Here is a 23,304-nt window from a genome sequence, read left to right as displayed (position 1 = left end):
ATGAAATTACGATGAAGTTTGATACACCAGATAATAAGTTTATAGATAATAAGATAATGAGATAATAAGAAACGGGTTGGCCTCGATCATGCACATCATTTTATTGCTAATTTGTTGGTACATGCTGCTGAAACGATGAAATACTTTACTTTGCCGGTCTCGAGGTCTGAAGAGCATTTGACTCTGGTATCCACGCCCACATTCTACTGACTGCTTTACAAACGTAGAGTGAATTCTTCAGTTGTAAAGGCTTTTTGGGGTATGTATAGCAAGCTGAACGCTAAAGTTAAGATTATTGTATCGCCTTGTGTTACTGAGCATACTCCGCAAATCCCGATTTAGAAATGTATTAGACAGGGAGCTCTCGCTTCTCTATCCCTGTTCAATAATAGTATTGCTGAACTTCAACATAAATCTTTATGACTTGTGAATTTAGAGGGGTTAATGTATCGTTAGCAAATTACGCTGATAATATGCTGAACGTTAGTTGAACGTAGCCTGGAATAGAAGAGAATTTCCGTGAATTGTCGAAGGAGTATGAACATATCGGACTGAAGTTCAACGAGAGTAAAACTGAATCTCTTGTTTTTAATCGCCGCACCCAAGAGACAGTCTCTTTGTCTCTGGGTGCCCGTGTCCTTCATGAATAGATTGCCTAACTTACCTTGGAGTACCACTTAGGAAAAATTTATGTGCAACCCGGACTCTGTTCAAAGCTCTTTCTGCAAATAAGAGTAGGAAAAATTATGGCCTTTTAGTTTCTATGAAAATTAAGTTTGGTCGTCGTATTCTAGGATCTCTTTACAATACTTTAGTACTCCCGCATTTTCTTGCTCTTTCGCGTTTTTGGCATTTTTTCACTCGCAGTGATATCGCTGATATTAGAAAGTGTTTTACAAACGTGTGAAATACCTTCTTTGGCCACCGCCTCTTTGGACTAGTAACACCACTGTATTGACCAGATATGGAGTCACTAGCCCCTTAGATGCTATCTGAACAAGAACTGAATCGTTTCGAAAGCGGCTGAATTTCGATTTTACTTTCCTGAATGTATTTCTATAGGCTTGTCAGTGGTTACGGTTTGAATTTATTTTCATTGTGTCTTGTTTTGTTTTTTGTTTCTCATACTCCGTCATTTGTGTGTTCTTGTACATTGTAATGGGGAATAAAATTGTATTGTTATTATAGTTATTATTAATTGGAAAAAATTGGGCTTTGGGGGGGGGGGAGGGGGCTATTTGCCTTCCGATAACTTTTGACTCTTAAACAGGGCACTCGAAATTCCAATTTCTAATCGAATGAGCCCCCTCCGAGGCTTATACGACTACCCCTTCCATAAAACTCTTATTTATTGTAACAATGGGCAACTACCATAACTTATAGCCAATGCCCTGAGGTCTGTGGGGGTCAGGGGGTTGACATCCTCTAAGATGTAATTAATGGACGTTTCAACTATGCTTAACAAAATGGCTATCTAAAATTTTGATAGGATGTGTTTGGAGAAATGATGGCCATGGAGGGGGGCTGGTTGCCCTCTAATAACTTATGACTCTTTAAGTTTTTACTTCTAATTGATTGAGCTCCTATCCTAGTTTATTTAACAACTCCTTCTATACGAAGTGCCTTGGTCAGAAAAAGAAAATGATACATTGTGCCCACATCACTGTTTTTTAGGAAGCGCAATTGCGCTGCCTGTGATAGTCTTTAGCTCTTCTTCTGTTACACAATGATGTTCCTTCGGCCCTCAAAACTAGACCATCTCTTGTCTCTGACCACTATGCATATTATTTCGTAATTATTACAATACTACGATTCTATTCAGTTCTTAGCCAGCTCTATTCAATTCATTTCAAGCCCCAGGCATCTTGTCATGTCTTTAGTCCAGGTTTGAATTCTGTTGGTTACTGTTTCGTTTAGTCAGAACGTCACTTTGCTCCGGTTTGGTTTTTGGCGCGTAGTCAGTGATTGGCGGCTGATAGTTCTTTTCATCTTTAGTGTGCATGTCTCTGTATTTTTTGTTTTCTACTTTTTATTTAGTTTTTTTTTTATTCTTTCTCTCTGTATTCCCGCCCATAGAGTCCTGCGAAAAGGTATTTGATGTTAGTTGCTGAATGTTCTGTGTTTTGCTGTATTAGTAAAATCTTATCTTATGCATCCAATAGGGCTCATAAGCTGTGGTGCATTGCTTTCTTTACTATACAAGTCCTACTCATATGCGTATTGTCCGGTGCAAAACTACCATATTAATTTCAAATATAAATATTAAACTTTTTTTCAGGCCCGAGTCAGTTACTAGTCCCTGGGGGATTCCAAGGAAGCTCTAATATTGCTTTGACTCCAAAACGGAAAAAAGAATTCGAATTCCCATGCAAAATACTAACAGCTCCAAATGTCACAGATTGTGAATTACTTCATCCAATTGACTGGTCGAAGAAGAATATGATATGTGTAGCTCTTGAAGATGTATTAATTATTGCAAAAATAGATTCCGATGACCCAGATATTTGCCCTAGCCCTGAAACCGTGGAAATACCTGTAGAAGCGGGTGCCAGCACCTACATTTCTTCTTGTGCGTGGGATGAACAAGGTATACCAGACACTTTTTTACACCATGTTTTTTTTATAATCTTGTATTTAGGATTATAGTTAGGGTTATAATTTAAGATAATAATTATTCTGTAAAACTAGCACTTAATTGAATAAAAAAAAAGTTTTTTCTACTAAAAGTAAGGACCAACAATTAAACTTAAAATGAACAGAAATTGTTTCGTATATGGGAGGGGGTGCCATCTTCCCCCAATAGCCCTCTCTTCAACCTAAAGTTTCCTAGTATTAAATAAAACGAATCTCGTATATGAATTCTGGCAAATTTCTCCGTGTAAAATTTCCCCTGGAAAGCTTGCGCCTAAAAATTTCCCTCCCAATGGAAAAATTCAAAAAAAGAAAATCCATCCCCAGAAAATTTAGCCCCTCCCCCACAAAATGTATTTATGCTTCCCAATAACGAATACAAAATATAAACAAGATGGGCAAATTTCATAAGATAAGATATTTATTTCAAAAAATTTCTATCACAAACTCCGAAGGGCCGAAATTACATTTTGGAGTCATAAAACCAAAAAAAAAATCACAAATAAAAGCGCATTAACTAAAAAACTGGCAAAGCGATGCCAAAAAAATAGCAGAATGGCAAACCCATTCATTAATCAAGAATAATAAGCGACAAGATGTCAGAAAGTTAAAAAGATAAAAACTAAAAAAAGACTGAAATAAAATTAGCGTTAAAAAGGCTTAAAAGAAAACATATAAAAACGGAGAGGGAACAAAAGAATCAAATGAACATAAGAATTGGGTATCACCAGTACCGAGAAAAAGAAGGAAAACTAGCGGTTTATTTTATCTGTAATGAAGGAACAAAGTTTTTTTCATACCTGGAGGTAAAATAATGGATGGGGGACAAGATAGGAACGGGTTCAAAAATAGTACACGGTCGGCGATGTCTGGGTGGGGAGTGTCTTTTGGGGAAAATGTTTTCCGTGTGATGGTTTATCATTGCATTTTTCGCAAAACGAAGGCACAACGTTCCTCTCCTATGCTCAAGAGTTTCCAGCTTGGCATTTTGTTAGAAGGGGCGAGTCGAGTATGATATCTTAGCTTCTTTGAAAATTATTCTTTGGGCTCTTTTTTGAATGGATTAAATTGTTTCTGATTCATCACGGCAGATGCCAGGATGCCAAACTGGACAAACATTTTCAAGATGCGGGCGGACACAGGAAGTATAGATCCTTAAGGAATGAGATGAGGGGACATTAAATTTATTCAAGAGTTTAAGGAGAAACAAGAACGCATTAGCTCTATGGACAATATCTTTAATGTGGATATCGCACTTTAAATTAAATGAAATTGTAACCCCGAGTAATTTAAAGGACGACACAGAAATATCTGGGAGATAGGGGTGAGGTTTTAAGGAAACATATTGGTATCATCATAGATTTAGAGGGGTTTACTCTATTGTCTAAGTCCGCACCGTCATCTGCAATATCATTGAGGATCATTGGGTCATCAATAAATTTCCATCTGTCGGGAAATTCCTTAGTGAGGCCATTTATCATAACAGAAAAAAGGAGGGGACATAGGAGAGTACCTTGGGGTGCTCCATTGTGGACAGGGGGTGGGGATTGGAACAATAATTCTGATATTTGACTACCTGTATGATAAAAAGGAGGCAACCAGTTTAACCAGGAAAGAATCAATGTTGAAATCAGTTACAAGTTTCTCAAGTAAAATGTTGTGGTTAACAAGGTCAAATGCATTTTGATTGTCAATGGAAATTAAATTTAGCCAGCAATTACGTTTTTCAAGAATTTTCTCAATTGAGTCAGTGAGTAGAAGTGGAGTAGAATTGAGCGGTAAGTAGGAAGTAGAAGTGGATTTGAGGCTCTCGAATTGTCTCGGGTCAGTAAGAGGTAGGAATTTTTCTTTTAGCCAATCCGCAAGGAATCCTTCATATAGTTTAGACAATATAGTAGTGAGTGAAATAGGACGAACACCTTCAAAACCAGGTTTTTCGTCTTTCTTTTTTAAATTTGCCCTGTTTTCAAATTTACGGATATTGGCCAGACTCAGTAATCTCATTGAAAATAACAGACAAGGGCATTGAAAGGAAGTCATGGAAAGCACTAATAAGAGGAAACGGGATATCTAACGGCAGACACTCACTTTCCGTAGTTTCCCAATTCTTCTTTCGATCTCAGACGAAATTATGGAAGGGAAAGCAGGTGGAAGATCATCAGTAGGTAATTGATAAGACAATATCAGAAGGATCTAGACGATTGAAGCAAGGAATTTATTAAGATTATTAGCAGTAACTTCTGGGGATTCAGGTAGGTTGAAATCAAGCTGGTTTAGACTCCAACCAAATAACTTTTTTTTTCACCTCGGAGTGCCAATTTTTTGGTTTATTTGTAAGCAATTTTTCGACCTCATTCTTATAGTAGGATCGGGCAGATTTACTTATTTACTTTTTGATTAATTTTCTTAGTTTATTAGCTTCATCCAGTAAACCATTTCTGAACAGATTCAATTTTTTCCTAATTAGTGCTTTTATGTTAATGAATAGTTTGTCACTGGGGCACTTTTTAAATCTTTTTTTCCAGGAAAGAAATTAGGAATTTATCATTTAGCTTTTTGTGAAAGGTAGTGATTTTTTCATCAAGATTACTAAAATTTTAAATATCAGCCCAATCCTCAGTACTCAGCTATGTTCCAAAAGAAAGAAGGCCAGCATTTTGAAGGGGCCGGTAAGGGCCATAAGTTACTGAGAATGAATGCTTAAAATTAAAAGAGTGGGATAGGAGGAGGGAAAGATTATAACTCGCACTCAATGGAAGCAAAGCTGAGGGGGGACTGTAAAAATTATTCAGATTAGTTAGAATGACATCTAGAGAGGTGTTTTCCCTAGTTGTTGGTATTTGCCTAACTTATAGAGAGGAGCAAGTTGAACTCATCTTAAGTTTGTTGGCGTCACCAACCAGAAAAAGTCCGGCATTTGGGTAATTAGAGATAACAAAACCAGCGTTGGTTTGCAATTGCTGGAAAAATTTGCGTTTTGCATCAATGTTTTGTTATCACGAATAATACAAGACAGCTATTGCAATGATATTATAGGGACGGGGGAGTACTTTAGGTCTAATACTTAGCCAAAGGATGTCATCATACTCGGATAAATTAGGAATAGGATTAATTTTAGGGAAAAGGTTGCATTTAGTAAACAACCAGACACCACCTCCTTTTTTTCCAGCTGAGTGATCCGAAGGACGGAGTTTAATAGATTCTGAATAATATGACAAACGAAGAGACCTTTGGTCATGAGTTTGTACTTCTGTAACAGCTATGACATCAACTTGATTTATTTCTGATAGCACGTTGAGTTCAGTAAGTTTGTTAAAATTAAGGCTTTCGGCGTTAGTGATTAAAAATTTTGGAAATTTAAAGCGACTGGAGAAATGTGACTGTTGATGAATTTAAGTAATTCTTGGGGTGGGTTTTAGTTTCGGGCTGTGGGATGAAGCGGATAATTTTTCGGGTGGTCTATTTATTACGGGATAATTTTCGCATGTAGGAACTCTCAAGCCAGAGTCACACTGGCAGGGGACCCCTGGGGAATAAAGTGCAAGGGATGGGGGAAAGGATTCCTGGTGATACGCGAAGAAGTCAAATTGGGAGTGTTATTTATAGGGGGAGGGGATGGCAAGGCAATATGATAATGAGAAAGGGAAGTAGGGTGGAGGGTGTCTGAGAAGGGAGGGGTCAGCTTTATTTCTGCAAAATGACGGTTGGAGTCCAGAACCAGTTATCAAATTCCTGGACGTACGGAGAGGATTTAAGTCTAAGGGATGTGAATTTTTGGGAGAGATGTGAGTATGGGGAGGTTTGAGGACAGTCCGAATTGGGCAAAGTTATGTGAGGGGTTTGGTCGACCGGAAACGCGTAAGTACCTGGGACGAAGGAGACTTTTGAGGGATGGATTCCTGGGGTATGCTGCTCTGCATCGGGTATGCAGGGGGATAAGACTGGAAGTCGACTGGAACACGACCCAGGGGAGGATGGGGTCACGAATGCTTTTGGCGTCGCCCTAAAAAAGGTTGGATTTTAAACCTACCCTCTGCCACTGGTGATACATGAGCAAAACAACACCATTTTTCAATACAAGCTAAAACATGACAAAGGTCAACATGATCAAAACTGTATTTATCAGACATACAAATACTTAAAATAAAATTACGACAAATATGTAAAAACTTGCACTGCTTACGAAGCTTACAGAGGCCATGATTATAATGGTTACATATCACATTTTTCCCTGCTTATTCTTGCGTTTCCTTTCATTTAATTTTTCACATTTTTCTCAAAAACAATTATTATATCATCATCTACATACGATTTAGCATTAACCTTGTTAGTCCTTAAAATAATAGTGTCATTATCATCTTTTAATTTCGGCATACAACCGCAAGCCATTAAGCTACTTGTGCATTCGGGAATTTCTTCCGTTACCATACATTAATCCTAATTTACTATGCCAGGTCAGGTGAACATGGGGTTACTGAATTGCCAATTCCCCATGTTCACCTGACCTTGCATAGTAAATTAGGATTAATGGGTGCTCGAGGTAAATGTTATAAGAGGAGGGTGCAAGATTGTCAGTTGAGTTCAATTTCGGACTTGAACAAGAGAAGAGCGATTTTCAACATGAAGAGGAAGTGTGACATTACGTCGTTTTTCGCGCCCAAGCGGACCAGGGATGTTTCTGACAGTGACGTTTGCGGAACATTCATCTATACATGGGGATCTGGAGGGCACTGGAGTCATCGTTGAAGCTTCTGAATCAAGCACACTGGAACTAATCACGAAGCTAGACACGGTGACGATGTTCTGAAGAACCATCTTCTTTCTGCGACCGGAAATGCCACATATCTTTCTTCCATCATCCAGAATGGTATTATCGCCGCATCTGGGGAGCTTCTTCAGCAGTCTATTGTGGAAACATTAAACGCAAATTCATGCTTTTCGGTGCTGTCTGTTTACCAAGCAGCTGTCTGTTTGCGTCCGCTACCCTTTCAAAGGAAACCTGCATGAGACTTCCTTGGTTTTACTCCAGTTTCTGATTTGACTGGGCAAGGTTTGGCTTCATCAATCCTGCAATTTCTCGAAAGCATTGTTCTTAATCTGAACAAGATGGTTGGTCAGGATATGATGGTGGTGCAGCGATGAGTGGGTATATTAGGGGTGTCCAGGCAGTTATACGTGAAAAGTATCCGAATGCGCTTTACGTCCATTGCAGTGCGCACAGTCTCAACTTGGTAATCTCTTCTGTATGCTCTATTCCTGCGTTTAAGCATTTCTTCGGTGTCTTGTCACAAGTCTGCAGTTTTTACCATACTTCCCCACTCAGGACACAGAATTTAAAAGAGAAGATCAATGAAATTCGAGGAAACATACTTTAATCGGACTCTGCGAAACAAGATGGGTAGAGCGCCACGATTCAGTCGTGCGTTTTCTTGAGCTGTACCGACCAATCCTGCGATCCCTTGAATCTCTTGAAGAGAACGGAAATGCAGAAACGTCTGCAAAAGCGGCCCAGTTGCTGGACACGATTAACCCGTCGCAATTTGTTGTGTGTCTCCATGTGGTCAAAGAGGTTTTCTGCCCTACGCTTCCACTTTGCAAGACTCTTCAGTCAGTTGACTGTGATTTGCCAGCTGCATGCAGGCACGTGGAAACTGTTCTTTCAAAACAAAGGAAATGCGAGGAAATGCTGCTACTGCTTTCACGTCTATTTTCGACGAAGCTCAGTGTTTCGCCAGCGACTTAGGAGATGACTCGTCCAAGGACGAGAGGTGGTCGGAGTATCCATGCGGACGATCCAGACCTTCTCAACCACTATAGAACCTCACTCTTTATTCCCTTCCTGGACCACTTCACTTGAGCTGAAACAACGATTTGAGCTTTACCAGAAACTGCTGTCAAATCTCAGCGTCCTTTCTCCTGCCAGAATTGTTTCTTTCGATCTGAAGGTATTAAACCTGGAGTCATTGGTTGAATTGTATAGCGATATTCTTCCCGAACCAGACTTTCTGAAGCAAGAGATTGAGCTATGGTGTATCAAGTGGGAGAATATTCCAGTATCAGAGAGGCCTACTTGTGCTGTGTCTTCGTTTCAGGCATGCGAAACCACCTTTTTTCCAATTTTTTTCTTCTTCCAGCTGTTCTTGCGACGTTACCTGTTAGCACTGCTACTCCGTAAAGAAGTTTCTCAACGCTCAGAAGGGTCAAAACCTGGCTGAGAAATTCAAAAGGAGAAGAACGACTGAGTGGCTTAGCCCTTCTTGCAGTCCATAGGGACGTTGATATCTGCCCTGACAAGGTCATCGACATTTTTGCAGGGAAGAAAAATCGTCGCCTGGAGTTCGTTTTATAGATATTGGCTGTAATATTGGTTCGCTTCGCCCTTACTTTTAGCTAAAAAAAAATATATATATATATATATAGACTGCTTCCACTATTTGGCTTCCTTTTACGTTAACTGTTTTTGCTGTCTCCAAAACAAAAAAATCAGTTTGTTAGACAAAGTCCACGGTAAAAAAAGGTACCCCCCCCCCCCGAACAAAAATCCTGGATATGGCACTGTATTACTCACTATTGGTGTTATAGCTGGCGAGACCAAAATGCTACCTTACAAATCAATCCAATATTTCTGTACGCTGTTCAATGACTTAGCGGCTATTAAAAAAAAAAATTAATTTTACGCTTATGTTTTTAAGATAATTTTAATTGCATACTGGAAGTTACTAATGTCACAACTGGTGTAAGACTATGAAAAGCTTTATAGATTAGATTATTGTTGTCAGGTTACGTATTCATTTTCGACTCCCAAATCAATATTCCTATTTTTTATGCTTGACTTTTGTGCTTCCAGTAAAGCGCTAGTTTTCTATAATCCTAGAAACACAGGGAAACGTAATTAGTTTGTTTATTTGTATTAGTTTTATCAAGGAGGCACACTTGTGCCTCTATAAAGAGGCGACCCACCACAATGTTAAGCGATTTCAGGTCCTAGAGGTCGCAGAGAGACGGCGGTGATTGCATTTTGTAGCCCAAGCTCAAACTAAGAAACGGGCAAAATTTCATCCACCTCCGACTTTATCTTCATGGGGTAAACTGGGCCGGAAGTTTCGACCCTCCCACCCCAGCCCCCCTTTAACGTTGTCCGATTGGGCTGAAATTTAGAGGTTAAGCTTTCCTAGGGCCCGGAAGCTTATCCTCGAAATTTCAGCTCAATCCGATCACTCCTTCCCTGTTTTCAAAAAACCAAATATAGCCACTTAAAGTTCATTTCTCTTTTTTTTTGTTATCCACGCCTACAGGCCACAGTTGGCAACTGATCCGGGTGAATGAGGACTCATTCGAAGCAGAATTCGACTTGTTAGGGCCTTTTGATATTTTCGACCGAAAAAATTATCCCCCGAATTTACATTTACGAAAAACCTCGTTTTCCTATAAGAGCCCGCTATAAGCGGGCTCTTATCGTTTTCATGTAAGAGCCCGCGAAAACGCGGTCTCGTTTTCCTATAAGAGCCCGCAAACCCGCAAGCTGTCAAATCAGCTAACAGTTAGTCAAGCAATAATAAGTAATAAACTGCACAAAAACGTGCAGAAATTATTAGAAAAAAACTACGTTTTCTAAAGAGTTAAAGAGGCTGAGTTACAAGGTCGAACCTTAAAACGTACAGGGATTAGGAGGCAGAGTTGGGGGGGTGCCACCCCCAAAACCCCCCGCTTTCGCAGCCTTTAAATAAAAAAAAGTTTTTTAAACTGAAAGTAAGGAGCGACATTAAATCTTAAAACGAACAGAAATTATTCCGTATATGAAAGGGGTTGTGCCCTCCTCAACGGCTCGCTCTTTACGCTAAAGTTTGACTTTCTCACAACTCTTTTTTTAAACAATAAAAACTTTAGCGTAAAGAGCGAGGCGTTGAGGAGGGCACAGCTCCTTTCATTTACGGAATAATTTCTGTTTGTTCTAAGATTGAATGTCACTCCTTCGTTTCAGTTTAAAAAACTTTTTTTATTTAAAGGCTGCGAAAGCGGGGGGTTTGGGGGGCGGTAGCCCCCCCAACTGTGCCTCCTAATCCCTGTAAGTTTTAAGGTTCGACCTTGTAACTCAGCCTCTTTAACTCTTTAGAAAACGTAGTTTTTTTTCAAATAATTGATATATATTAGATAGGCTGTGAAGTAATAATTTTTGTCTGTTTTAAGTTTCAACTTCGCTCTTTACTTCCCTCGGAAAACTTTTTGTTTAATTAATTCAAGATTAAACACCACCATGGCCAAGGCTAAAAATAATCCAAAAAACGATACACACGGACGAAAGACTGTCGTGCACTGCTCGTAAACATTCATTGTACTGAGTTCTGCGCGTGTTTCACGGTTTGCCCACCCCTGACATAGAATAGGAAAAGCTGATACTTGGAATTTGTAGGAGCAAATTTCTTAACAAGGCAGCGTGTCAGGCCCCTTTGAAGTATGTGTGATGGGCACCTTGACCCCTTCTTCCCCATGTCTTGTCGGGTATTATGCTATCAAAGATAAAATCGAAAGTTTATGAGTGCTTATTGTTTTATTGTCGCTGGGCTTTGGAGAGTCGTAAGTTTGTGTAAAATTAAGAATGCTTTTTGATCTTTTCGTTAGTTATGGTGGAAAGACAGTGGGATTTTGGTTCTTCTCCATGCAAGTCCTTAGGACACTTGTAGTCTTTGTATATTTCTCTAAGAATTAATTAAAAAAAAAACTTTCCTAAAAATATGTTTTACAAAGAAAATTAATGGACAATTTTAACTTTAGCTATGGAGACACAAATCCATTTTAAAATGAAAACACAACACGACCAGAAATTGCTATTAAAAATAAATGAAACCAGAAAATAGAGGAAACTAAATAAACAGTAATTGCAAATTGCATGCAACGTGTACTAAGATGGACGAATAACTAGCTATAAGAATTAGCATAGCATAGACTTAACATGATTATTTAACCTAAACTAAAAGAAAATATTTTGCTACTAGGCTATAAATGAAACATAAAACGGACATATAATAAACAACAGCCGATTAGAACAAACATGCAATATATATTGCTTTAAGTATATAAATAAATCTTAAAACGAATGAAACTAGAATTAAATACATAAATCAAGTTTGAATTAAATAAAAATAATTACAAACAAGAGTTTGGGTATCGTCTCACTGCAGAAGCCTAAAACCTACTGTGCCATTGGCGCTTTACTGAAAACAATTCTTTGGAATATTTTCACTTTTGTAACTTTAAGAAATCAAAAATTAATTAAGATTTTAGGGAATAAATATCAGCATATGTATATGAAATTGACAATGCAGATTTTTTTTTCAGTAAACTCATTTGAATTTTTTTTCAGTAAAGTTCAAATTATATTCTGGCTTTTAGAGAGCTCAGGGGTTTTGAAGCCTACTCATATTAATTTATGCTCATTTTGAGTCTGAATCTCATATTTATTTTAATTTTTGTTCGTTTTGGGTTTCATTTATTTATTGATACTGATTTGGGGTAGTTGTATGCTTGGTAGATTAGATGATAGTCCGGACGCCAGGTGTTGAGAATGTGAACCATACCACGACGGAATGGGGCTGCTACGAGAATTAGCCTACCCTTCACCCCCTAAATTGACCATGCGGATTCAAAAATACCAATGGCACTTGCTTGTGAGTGGTGGAACACTCCGAAACTTGACATTTTATTATATTTTGGTGTTATATTTTTTATTATATTTTCCGCTCAAATAGAAATGCCTAGAAGCCATAGAATGTTTTCATAACAAACTAACACAATTAGTGACAAAAAATGGCAGAGTTAAAAAAAATAGCAAAACTATATGAGTCTTGAACAGTCTTGGAAAGTATAAACAAAATCAAATCGAATATTAGATATATAGTGATATTAATTGTTGACAGATCCATCGATTCAAGATTTTTTTTCATTGCAATTTTCATTTTCGTTTTCAATGCTGTAAGAACTGGAAAATAATAAATTTGTAATATACAAGTAATTCGTTTTCAGTGAAGAACCAATGACGCAGAAGGCTTTAGGTTTTTACAGTTAAAGAAGGGGGCAGTATCCAAATTTTGCTTGTAGTGAAACTATATTTGTCTTGACCAATCTTGAAAAGAACTAATAAATTAAACTGAATAATTGATGCATAATGATATTAATTGCTAAAAGTTCATCAGTTCAAAATTTTACTATAATTTTAATATTTATTTTCAATATTAAGTACAAAAGATAACATTTGTAATATAATTCGTTTTCAGTAAAGCGCCAATAACGCAGTAGGTTTTAGGCATCTGCAGTGAGACGATACCCAAACTCTTGTTTGTAGTTATTTTTATTCGATTCAAACTTGATTTGCATATTCAATTTAAGTTTCACTCGTTTTAAGATTTATTCATTCATTTACATTAATATATATATATTGTATGTTTGTTTGCATTGATTGTTTATTTAATTTCTGTTTGTTTTAAGTTTCATTTATACTTTAATAGAAAAACATATGTTTTCGTTTCGAGCATAATTAGTATATCCAGTTTAAGCATTACTCGCTTCAAGGTCTAGTTATTCACTTATGTTATTAGTTGCTTTATGTTTTTTGCTCAGATTGTTTATTTGTGTCTTGTTTGGTTTGGGTTTCATTTATTTTTCAATAGTAATTTCTGGTCGTTTTGAGATTTAAATTAAACAGTTATTTGTATCTCATGAGCTTAAGTTTAAAATAGCCTTTACTTTTATTTAAAAAACTTATTTTTCGGAAAGTTTTTTTTTATTTAATTTTTGTTCGTTTTTGATTGCAAAAAGTTTCAAGTTCTTATGGCATACGGGGGGGCTTACTTTCCGATTATTCTTGACTTTAAAAGACGGTTCTATTAAATCGAATGAGGTTTTTTCAAAATCTATACGATTACCTGTTTAATAAAAACCTTATATATGAACAATAGACAGCTTGCATAACCTATGGACAGCGATTGACAACAATGAATGGATTGAAAAAATAGCTCCAATAAGGGAGTTTAGACCATTTCAATTGCTGACACAAAGGGATCACGACTGTTTGGAATTGATTTTAATAGGATTTTGTGTGCCAAAACAATTTTGCACCTATCACAGAGTATGTATTTTAACCTTATAATTGGATAATTATAATAGATTTCCTATGTGTTCTTCCCATACAAAACCCCTTCCCATAAGTTATACACCCCCTTTATAAGTTATGCCCCAGGACATTACTTACAACGCCTACCCCTGGGCCCTGGTGGGCTGTGTCGACACCGGAGTTTTTTGTTATGAGCACTTTGAACTATTTTAACAAAATATCTATCTCAAAATTTTTATCTGATGCATTTAGGGCGTGGAGGAGGGAGAGGGGCTAGTTGCCCTTCAATCTCTTTTGACTCTTAAAAAGTGAACAAGAACTTTCAATTTTCAATCAAATGAGCCCTCTCTAAAGTTTATACGGGCATCTCTTCCATAAGAAATAATATGAAGGACTCGAAGAATCTTTAAATTACAGCCCTTGCCCTGAGGGCTTTGGGGGAGTTGTCATCCTCAAAAACCTAATTTCCAGAACTTAAAACTACGTTTAATAAAATGGCTGTCCTAAAATTTTGATTGGATGTGTTTGGGGAAAAGGTGGGCGTGAGAGGGGGGTATATTGCCCTCAAATGACTTTCGACTATTACAAAGGGCACTAGCCCTCGGAATTTCCAATCGAATGAGCCTTTTTTGAAGTTTCTACGACACCGCCTTGTATAAAAACCTTACATGCCCCCAGGGCATAACTTAAAACCCTTGCCCTGAGGGTTGTGGGGGATTGTCCTTCTCAAAAACATATTTTCTACCTGGAAATCAACTACGCTGAACAAAATGGCTATCTCAAAATTTTGATTGGATATGTTTGGGGGAATGATGGGCATGGGGGGTGGCTAGTTGCCCTCCAATCACTTTTTACTATTAAAAAGGGCACTATCCCTTTGAATTTCCAATCGAATGAGCCTTTTTTGAAGTTTTTATGACAACACCTTCAATAAAAACCTTATAGGCTATGCCCCCAGGGCATAACGTAAAACCCTTGCCCTGAGGGTTGTGGGGGATTGTCCTCCTCAAAAACAATTTGGATTGGATGTGCTTGGGGGAATGATGGGCGTGGGAGGGGGGGGGTGGCTAGTTGCCCTCCAATCACTTTCGACTATTAAAATGGGCACTAGCCCTACGAATTTCCAATTGAATGTGCCTGTTTTGAAGTTTCTACGATAATGCCTTCTATAAAAACCTAATATGCCCCAGGACATAACTTAAAACCCTTGCCCTGAGGGTAATGGAGGATTGTCTTCCTCAAAAACATATTTTCTATCGGGAAATCAACTACACTGAACAAAATGGCTATCTCAAAATATTGATTGGATGTGTTTGGGGAAATGATGGGCGTGGGGGGGGGGAGGCTAGTTGCCCTCCAATCATTTTCGACTATTAAAAAGGACACTAGCCCTTTAATTTCCAATCGAATGAACATGTTTTGAAGTTTCTACGACAACACCTTCTATAAAAACCTTATATGCCCCCAGGGCATAACTTAAAACCCTTGCCCTGAGGGCTGTGGGGGAGTACCCTCCTCAGAAATATATTTTCTATCTGGAAATCAACTACGCTGAACAAAATGGCTATCTCAAAATTTTGATTGGATGTGTTTAGGGAACTGATGGGCGTGGGGGAAGGCTAGTTGCTCTCCAATCACTTTCAACTATTAAAAAGGGTACTAGCCCTTTAATTTCCAATCGATTGAGCCTGTTTTGAAGTTTCTAGGACAACGACTTCTATAAAAACGTTATATGCCCCTAGGGCATAACTTAAAACCCTTGCCCTGAGGGTTATGGGGGAGTGTCCTCCTTAAAAATATATTTTCTATCTGGATATCAACTACGCTGAACAAAATGGCTATCTCAAATATTTGATTGGATGTGTTTGGGGGAATGATGGGCTTGTGTGGGGGGGGGGAGAGGGAAACTCTAATTCCTTTCGACTATTAAAAAGGACACTTTCCCTTTAATTTCCAATCGAATGATCCTATTTAGAAGTTTCTACTACAAAAAAATCTACACATATTCGATACAACTCCCGGTCCGCACTTAAAACCTTTGCCCTGAGGGTTGGGGAGAGTATCTTCCTCAAAAACATATTTTCCATCTGGAAATCAACTCCGCTGAACAAAATGACTATCTCAAAATTTTGATTGGATGAGTTGGGGGAAATGATGGGCGTGGAAGGTGGGTTTGCTGCGCTCAAATCACTTTTGACTATTAAAAAGGGCAGTAGCCCTTTAATTTCCAATCGAATGAGCCTGTTTTGAAATTTCTACGACAACGCCTTCTATAAAAAACCTTATATGCCCCCAGGGTATAACTTAAAACCCTTGCCCTGAGCGTTGTGGGAGAGTTACCTCCTCGAAAATATATATTCTATTCGGAAATCAACTCCCCTGACCGAAATGGATCTCTCCAAATTTGGAGGGGATGTGTTTGGGGAATAAAGGGCGTGGGGGGTGGGCTATTTGCCCTCCAATCACTTGTGACAATTGTAAAGGGCACTAGCTTTTTGGATTTCCAATCGAGCGAGCCTTTTTTGAAGTTTCTACGACAACTCCTTCTATAAAAACCTTATATTCCCCGAAAGTATAACTTAAAACCCTTGCCCTGAGGGTTGTTGGGGAGTGTCCTCCTCAAAAATCCATTTTCTAGCTGGAAATCAACTATGCTGAGCAACATGGTTATCTGAAAATTTTGATTGGATGTGTTTGAGGGAATAACGGGAGTGGGGGGGAGGGGGCTAGTTACATTCTAATCACTTTCGACTATTAAAAAGGACACTAGCCCTTTAATTTCCAATCGAATGAGTCTGTTTTGAAGTTTCTACGACAACGCCTTCTATAAATACCTTATATGCCCCCAGGGCATAACTTAAAACCCATGCCCTGAGGGTTGTGGGGGAGCATCCTCCTCAAGAAAATATTTTCTATCTGGAAATCAACTACGCGGAAAAAATTGCTATCTCAAAATTTTGATCGGATGTGTTTGGGGGAATGATGGGCGTGGGGGGAGGGGAGGCTAGTTACACTCCAATCACTATCGACTGTTAAAAAGGACACTAGTTCTTTAATGTCCATTCGATTGAGCCTGTTTTTAAGTTCTTGCAACTATACCTTCTACATAAACCATATACGGCCCCATGGCATAACTTTAAAGCCTTGCTCTGAAGATTCTGGGTGAGTCACATCCTCATAAATATATTTTCTATCTGGAAATCAACTACGCTGAACAAAATGGCTATCTCAAAATTTTGATTGGATGTGTTTTGGGGAATGATGGGCGTGGGGGAAGGCTAGTTGCCCTCCAATCATTTTCAACCATTAAAAAGGGCACTAGCCCTTTAATTTCCAATCGAATGAGCCTGTTTTGAAGTTTCTACGACAACGACTTCTATAAAAACCTTATATGCCCCCAGGGCATAACTTAAACCCCATGCCCTAGGGGTTGTGGGGAAGTCACCCCCTCAAAAACATATTTTCTATCTGGAAATCATCGACGTGCAACAAAATGGCTCTCTGAAAATTTTTATTGGATGGGTCAGGGGAAAGGATGGGCGTGGGGGGGGGGGGGCGAGTTTCCCTCCAATCACTTTCAACTATTAAAAAGGGCACTAGCCCTTTAATTTCCAATCGAATGAGCCTGTTTTTAAGTTTCTACGACAACGCCTTCTATAAAAACCTTATATGTCCCCAGGGCATAACTTAAAACCCTTGTCCTGAGGGTTGTGGGGGAGTTTACTCCTCAAAAATATATTTTATAACTGGAAAAAAACTACGCTGAACAAAATGGCTATCTCAAAATTTTGATAGGATGTGTTTGGGGGAATTATGGGCGTGGGGGGTGGGCTAGTTGCCTTCCAATCACTTTTGACTATTAAAAAGGACACTAGCCCTTTAATTTCCAATCGATTGAGCATGTTTTGAAGTTTTTACGACAACGCCTTCTATAAAAACCTTATATGTCCCCAGGGCATAACTTAAAAACCTTGCCATGAGGGTTGTGGGTGAGTGTCCTCCTCAAAAATTTGTTTTTTATCTATAAATCAACTACTCTGAACAAACGGGCTATTTTACAATTTTGTTTGGATGTGTCTGAGGGAATGATGGGCGTGGGGGGGGGGGCTAATTGCCCTTCAATCATTTTCGACTATTAAAAAGGGAACTAGCCCTTTAATTTCCAATCGAATGAACATATTTTGAAGTTTCTACGACAACACCTTCTATAAAAACCTTATATGCCCCAGGGCATAACTTAAAACCCTTGCCCTGAGGGCTGTGGGGGAGTACCCTCCTCAAAAATATATTTTCTATCTGGAAATCTACTATGCTGAACAAAATGGCTATCTCAAAATTTTTATTGGATGTGTTTGGGGAAATGATGGGCGTGGGGGAAGGCTAGTTGCTCTCCAATCATTTTCAACCATCAAAAAGGGCACTAGCCCTGTAATCTCCAATCGAATGAGCCTGTTTTGAAGTTTCTACGACAACGCCTTCTATAAAAACCGTATGTGCCCCTAGGGCATAACTTAAAACCCTTGCCCTGAGGGCTCTGGGGGAGTGTCCTCCTCAAAAATATATTTTCTATCTGGAAATCAACTACGCTCAACAAAATGGCTATACTATAACTTTATTTTCCAATGTGTTTGGGGAAATGATGGGCGGGGGGGAGGAGGCTAGTTACACTCCAATCACTTTTGACTATTCAAAAGAGCACTAGCCTTTTGAATTTCCAATCAAGTGAGCCTGTTTTGAACTTTTTACGACAACGCTTTCTAAAATAATCTTATATGCCCCCAGGGCATAGCTTAAAGCCCTTGCCCTGAGGGTTGTGGGAGAGTGTCTTCCTCAAAAATATATTTCTATCTGGAAATCAACTACGTTGAACAAAATGGCTATCTCAAAATTTTGATTGGATGTGTTTGGGGAAATGATGGGCGAGGGGGAAGGGCTAGTTGCACTCCAAACACTTTCGACTATTAAAAATGACACTATCCCTTTAATTTCCAATCGATTGAGCCTGTTTTGAAGTTTCTACGACAACGCCTTCTATAAAAACCTCTATGTGCCCCTCAGGGCATAACTTAAAACCCTTGCCCTGAGGGTTGTGGGGGAGTGTCCTCCTCAAAAATATATTTTCTATCTGGAAATCAACTACGCTGAACAAAATGGCTATCTGAAAATGTTGATTGGATGTGTTTGGGGAAATGATGGGCGTGGGGGGGGGCGGAGGCTAGTTACACTCCAATGACTTTCGACTATTAAAAAGGGCACTAGCCCTTTAATTTCCAATCGAATGAGCCTGTTTTGAAGTTTCTACAACAACGCCTTCTATAAAAACCATATATGCCCCCAGGGCATAACTTAAAACCCTTGCCCTGAGGGTTCTGGGAGAGTATCCTCCTCAAAAATATATTTTCTATTTGGAAATCAACTACACTGAACAAAATGGCTATCTCAAAATTTTGATTGGATGTGTTTGGGGAAATGATGGTCGTGGGGGGGGGCTAGTTGCCTTCCAATCACTTTCGAATATTAAAAAGGGCACTAGCCCTTTAATTTCCAATCGAATGAGCCCGTTTTGAAGTTTCTACGACAACGCCTTCTATAAAAACCTTATATGCCCCCAGGGTATAACTTAAAACCCTTGCCCTGAGGTTTGTGGGGGAGTTTCCTCCTCAAAAATATATATATTATAACTGGAAATAAACTCCCCTGAACAAAATGGCTATCACCAAATTTGGATTGGATGTGTTTGGGGGAATAATGGGCGTGGGGGGTGGGCTAGTTGCCTTACAATCACTTTTGACAATTAAAAATGTCACTAGCTTTTTGAATTTCCAATCGAGTGAGCCTTTTTTGAAGTTTCTACGACAATGCCTTCTATAAAAACCTTATATGCCCCGAAAGTATAACTTAAAACTCTTGCCCTGAGGGTTGTTGGGGACTGTCCTAATCAAAAACACATTTTCTAGCTGGAAATCAACGATGCTGAGCAACAGGGTTATCTTAAAATTTTGATTGGAGGTGTTTGAGGGAATAATGGGAGTGGGGGGGAGGCGGCTAGTTACATTCCAATCACTTTTGACTATTAAAAAGAACACTAGACCTTTAATTTCCAATCGATTGAGCCTGTTTTGAAGTTTCTACGTCAAAGCCTTCTATATAAACCTTATATGCCCCCAGGGCATAACTTAAAACCCTTGCCCTGAGGGTTGTGGGGGAGTGTCGTCCTCAAAAATATTTTTTCTATCTGGAAATCAACTACGCTGAACAAAATGGTTATTTCACAATTTTGATTGAATGTGTTTGGGGGAATGATGGGCGTGGGGGGGGGGGGGCTAATGGCCCTTCAATCATTTTCGACTATTAAGAAGGGCACTAGAACTCTTGATTTCAAATCGAATGAGTCCCCTTTGAAGTTTCTACGACGACCCCTTCCGTATGAAGTGCCTCTGAGAAAAAAAAATAATAATAATAAAATATTGGAGCCGTATGGCCTTTACTATAGGCAACGCTACAGCGTTGCCTCTGGAAGACCCAATAAAACATTAAAGTCTTATGGCCTTTATGACCTTTGGTTTTCTATTGTCAATGACGTAGTAGCAGAAAACATTAATTAAAAAAAATAAAAATAAAATAGCTTTATAAAAGACGTAACCACTAACAAGCAGTATGTAGAGCAAACCTCCCATTTGTGCAACAAATGGGAGGAGGGGGTCGGGTTTAGTGAAGAGGGGTTTGCGGACGGGACTGGCTTTGCAAAACTAAAAAAACAATAAAACATCGAAACATATCTATTAATATATAAACTTATTATGTATTTTCTATCTGGAAATCAACTACGCTGAACAAAATGGCCCAAATAACATCACTTTCGACTTTTAAAAAGGGCACTAGCCCTTTGAATTTCTAATCGAATGAGCGTTTTTTGAAGTTTTTACGACAACGCCTTCTATAAAAACCTTATATGCCCCCAGGGCATAATTTAAAACCCTTGCCCTGACGGTTGTGGGGGATTGTCCTCCCCAAAAACATATTTTCTATCTGGAAATCAACTATTCTGAACGAAATGGCTATCTCAAAATTTTGATTGGAAGTGTTTAGGGGAACGATTAGCGTGGGGGGAGGAGGGAGGGGCTAGTTGCCCTCCAATCAGTTTAGACTATTAAAAAGGGCACTATCCCTTTGAATTTCCAATCAAATGAGCCTTTTTTGAAGTTTCTATGACAACGCCTTCTAAAAAACCTTATATGCCCCAGGGCATAACTTAAAACCCTTGCCCGGGGGGTTGTGGGGGTTTGTCCTCCTCAAAAAAATGTTTTCTATGTGAAAATCAACTACGCTCAACAAAATGGTTATATCAAAATTTTGATTGGATGCGTTTGGGGGAATGACGGGCGTGGGGGAGTCTAGTTCCCCTCCAATCACTTTCGACTATTAAAAAGGGCACTATCCCTTTGAATTTCCAATCGAATGAGCCTTTTATGAAGTTTCTACGACAACACTTTCTATAAAAACCTTATATGTTCCCAGGGCATCTCTTAAAACCCTTGCCCTGAAGGTTCTGGGGGCGTTTCCTCCTCAAAAAAATATTTTCTATATGGAAATCAACTACGCTGAACAAAATGGCTATCTCAAAAGTTTGATTGGATGTGTTTGGGGAAATGATGGGCGTGGGGGGGGGCTAGTTGCACTCCAATCACTTTCGACTATTAAAAAGAGCACTAGCTTTTTGAATTTCGAATTGAATGAGTCTTTTTTGAAGTTTCTACGACAACGCCTTCTACAAAAACCTTATATGCCCCCAGGGTATAACTTAAAACCCTAGCCCTGAGGGTTGTAGGGGAGTTTCCTCCTCAAAAATATATTTTCTATCTGGAAATCAACTACGCTGAACAAAATGGCTATTTGAAAATTTTGATTGGATTTTTTTGGGGAAATGATGGGCGTGGGGGGAAGGGGGGCTAGTTACACTCCAATCACTTTTGACTATTAAAAAGGACACTAGCCCTTTAATTTCCAATCGATTGAGCCTGTTTTGAAGTTTCTACGACAAGGCCCTCTATAAAAAACCCTATATGCCCCCAGGGCATAACTTAAAACCCTTGCCCTGAGGGTTGTGGGGGAGTGTCCTCCTCAAAAATATATTTTCTATCTGTTGGAACCCTTGCCCTGAGGGTTGTTGGGGAGTGTCCTTCTCAAAAATATATTTTCTATCTGGAAATCAACTACGCTCAACAAAATGGCTATCTCAAAATTTTGATTGGATGCGTCTGGGGGAATGATGGGCATGGGGGGGGGGGGCTAGGTGCCCTCCAATCATTTTCGACTATTAAAAAGGGCACTAGAACTCTCGATTTTCCAATCGAATGAGGCCCCTTTGAAGTTTCTACGACGACCCCTTCTGTATGAAGTGCCTCTGAGAAAAAAAAAAATAAATAAAACATTCGAGCCGTATGGCCTTTACTACAGGCAACGCTACAGCGTTGCCTATAGTAACGCTGTAGCACAGGATGGCTGACCCCAACCCCCCATCGCAATTCCTGGCTGAAGGGTCTTGAAACGGAGATCAGAACTACCGATTTGGGCTTTAAGAGTTAAGTGCCATATTCTTTACTTTTTCTTTAATCTTCCAAACTGCCCTAATTTTGTTTTTTCAGGTGATTTGTTGGCCGTTGGATTTGAGATGTTTTTAGGACTCATTGATCCAGTCACACTGAAAGTTGCTCATCGAATCAAGGATGATGGCATCATGTCTCTTCACTGGAGAAACTCACTGCTTGCATGGTGTGCATTTTCCTTTCCTGTCTTTCTCATTTTTTTTATTATTTTTATCTCTTTATAATTCTTTTATCGTCATGACAAAGATCAGAACACTTATCTGATTTTCCAGATCTTTCTGGGTGTCAATGCCTTAATAAATTTATTTCAGCCGTGTACTTTAGGTAGCTTGCTTTATTATCTATTAATTTCTACTAGTTAATCAGTGCACTTTTTCATCTTTTTATAACGTTATGATCATGCGCTTAGTTTTTGTAACGCTAATTGCCAAAGTGGATAGTTAACCCGCTGGCCAGGAGTGATGTGCATACCCGTCGTACAGTCTAATTGCCACTTATTTTCTTCTCAATTAACTCCCTATAAGATTTGCTTCTACTCTTTTCTTTGTAATTAATTAAAAACAAACTTTCCGAAAAATAAGTTTTTCAAAGAAAAGTAAAGGTCATTTTAAACTTAAGCTCAGGAGATACAAATACCTGTTAAAATTAAAACTCAAAACGACCAGAAATTACTATTAATGAATAAATGAAACCCAAAACGAACAGAGATTAAATAAACAATCATAGCCAAAAACATACAACAAACAATAATATAAATGAATAAATAGATCTTAAAGCGAGTAATGCTTAGATTGAATATGAAAATCAAGCTTAAAACGAAAACAAATATTTTGCTATTAAAGTATAAATGAAATTTAAAACGAACAGAAATTAAATAAACAATAAATGTGAACAAACATATAATATATATTAATGTAAATAAATAAATAAATCTTAAAAGGAGTGAAAACTTAAATTGAA

General features: G+C 38.6%; 1 protein-coding gene across 1 annotated transcript in view; it reads left to right on the top strand.

Annotated features, from left to right (window-relative positions):
- The window catches only part of LOC148956319 (uncharacterized), a 29,723-nt gene extending 7,155 nt beyond the window's left edge, over positions 1-22,568 (top strand). Inside the window, exons 4-5 of the mRNA XM_089104014.1 lie at positions 2,279-2,587; positions 22,384-22,568. Of these exons, the coding sequence (XP_088960140.1) occupies positions 2,279-2,587; positions 22,384-22,568 (494 nt within the window). The remainder of the gene's footprint in view (positions 1-2,278; positions 2,588-22,383) is intronic.
- The last annotated feature ends 736 nt before the right edge of the window (positions 22,569-23,304 follow it).

This window comes from Artemia sp. Qi Xiang Cuo, chromosome 1 (genome assembly GCF_049724085.1).
Source record: "Artemia sp. Qi Xiang Cuo chromosome 1, ASM4972408v1, whole genome shotgun sequence".
NCBI classification, from domain to species: domain Eukaryota; kingdom Metazoa; phylum Arthropoda; class Branchiopoda; order Anostraca; family Artemiidae; genus Artemia; species Artemia sp. Qi Xiang Cuo.
The sequence above is the reverse complement of the archived record's forward strand: the minus strand, read 5'-3'. Positions and strand labels throughout refer to the sequence as shown.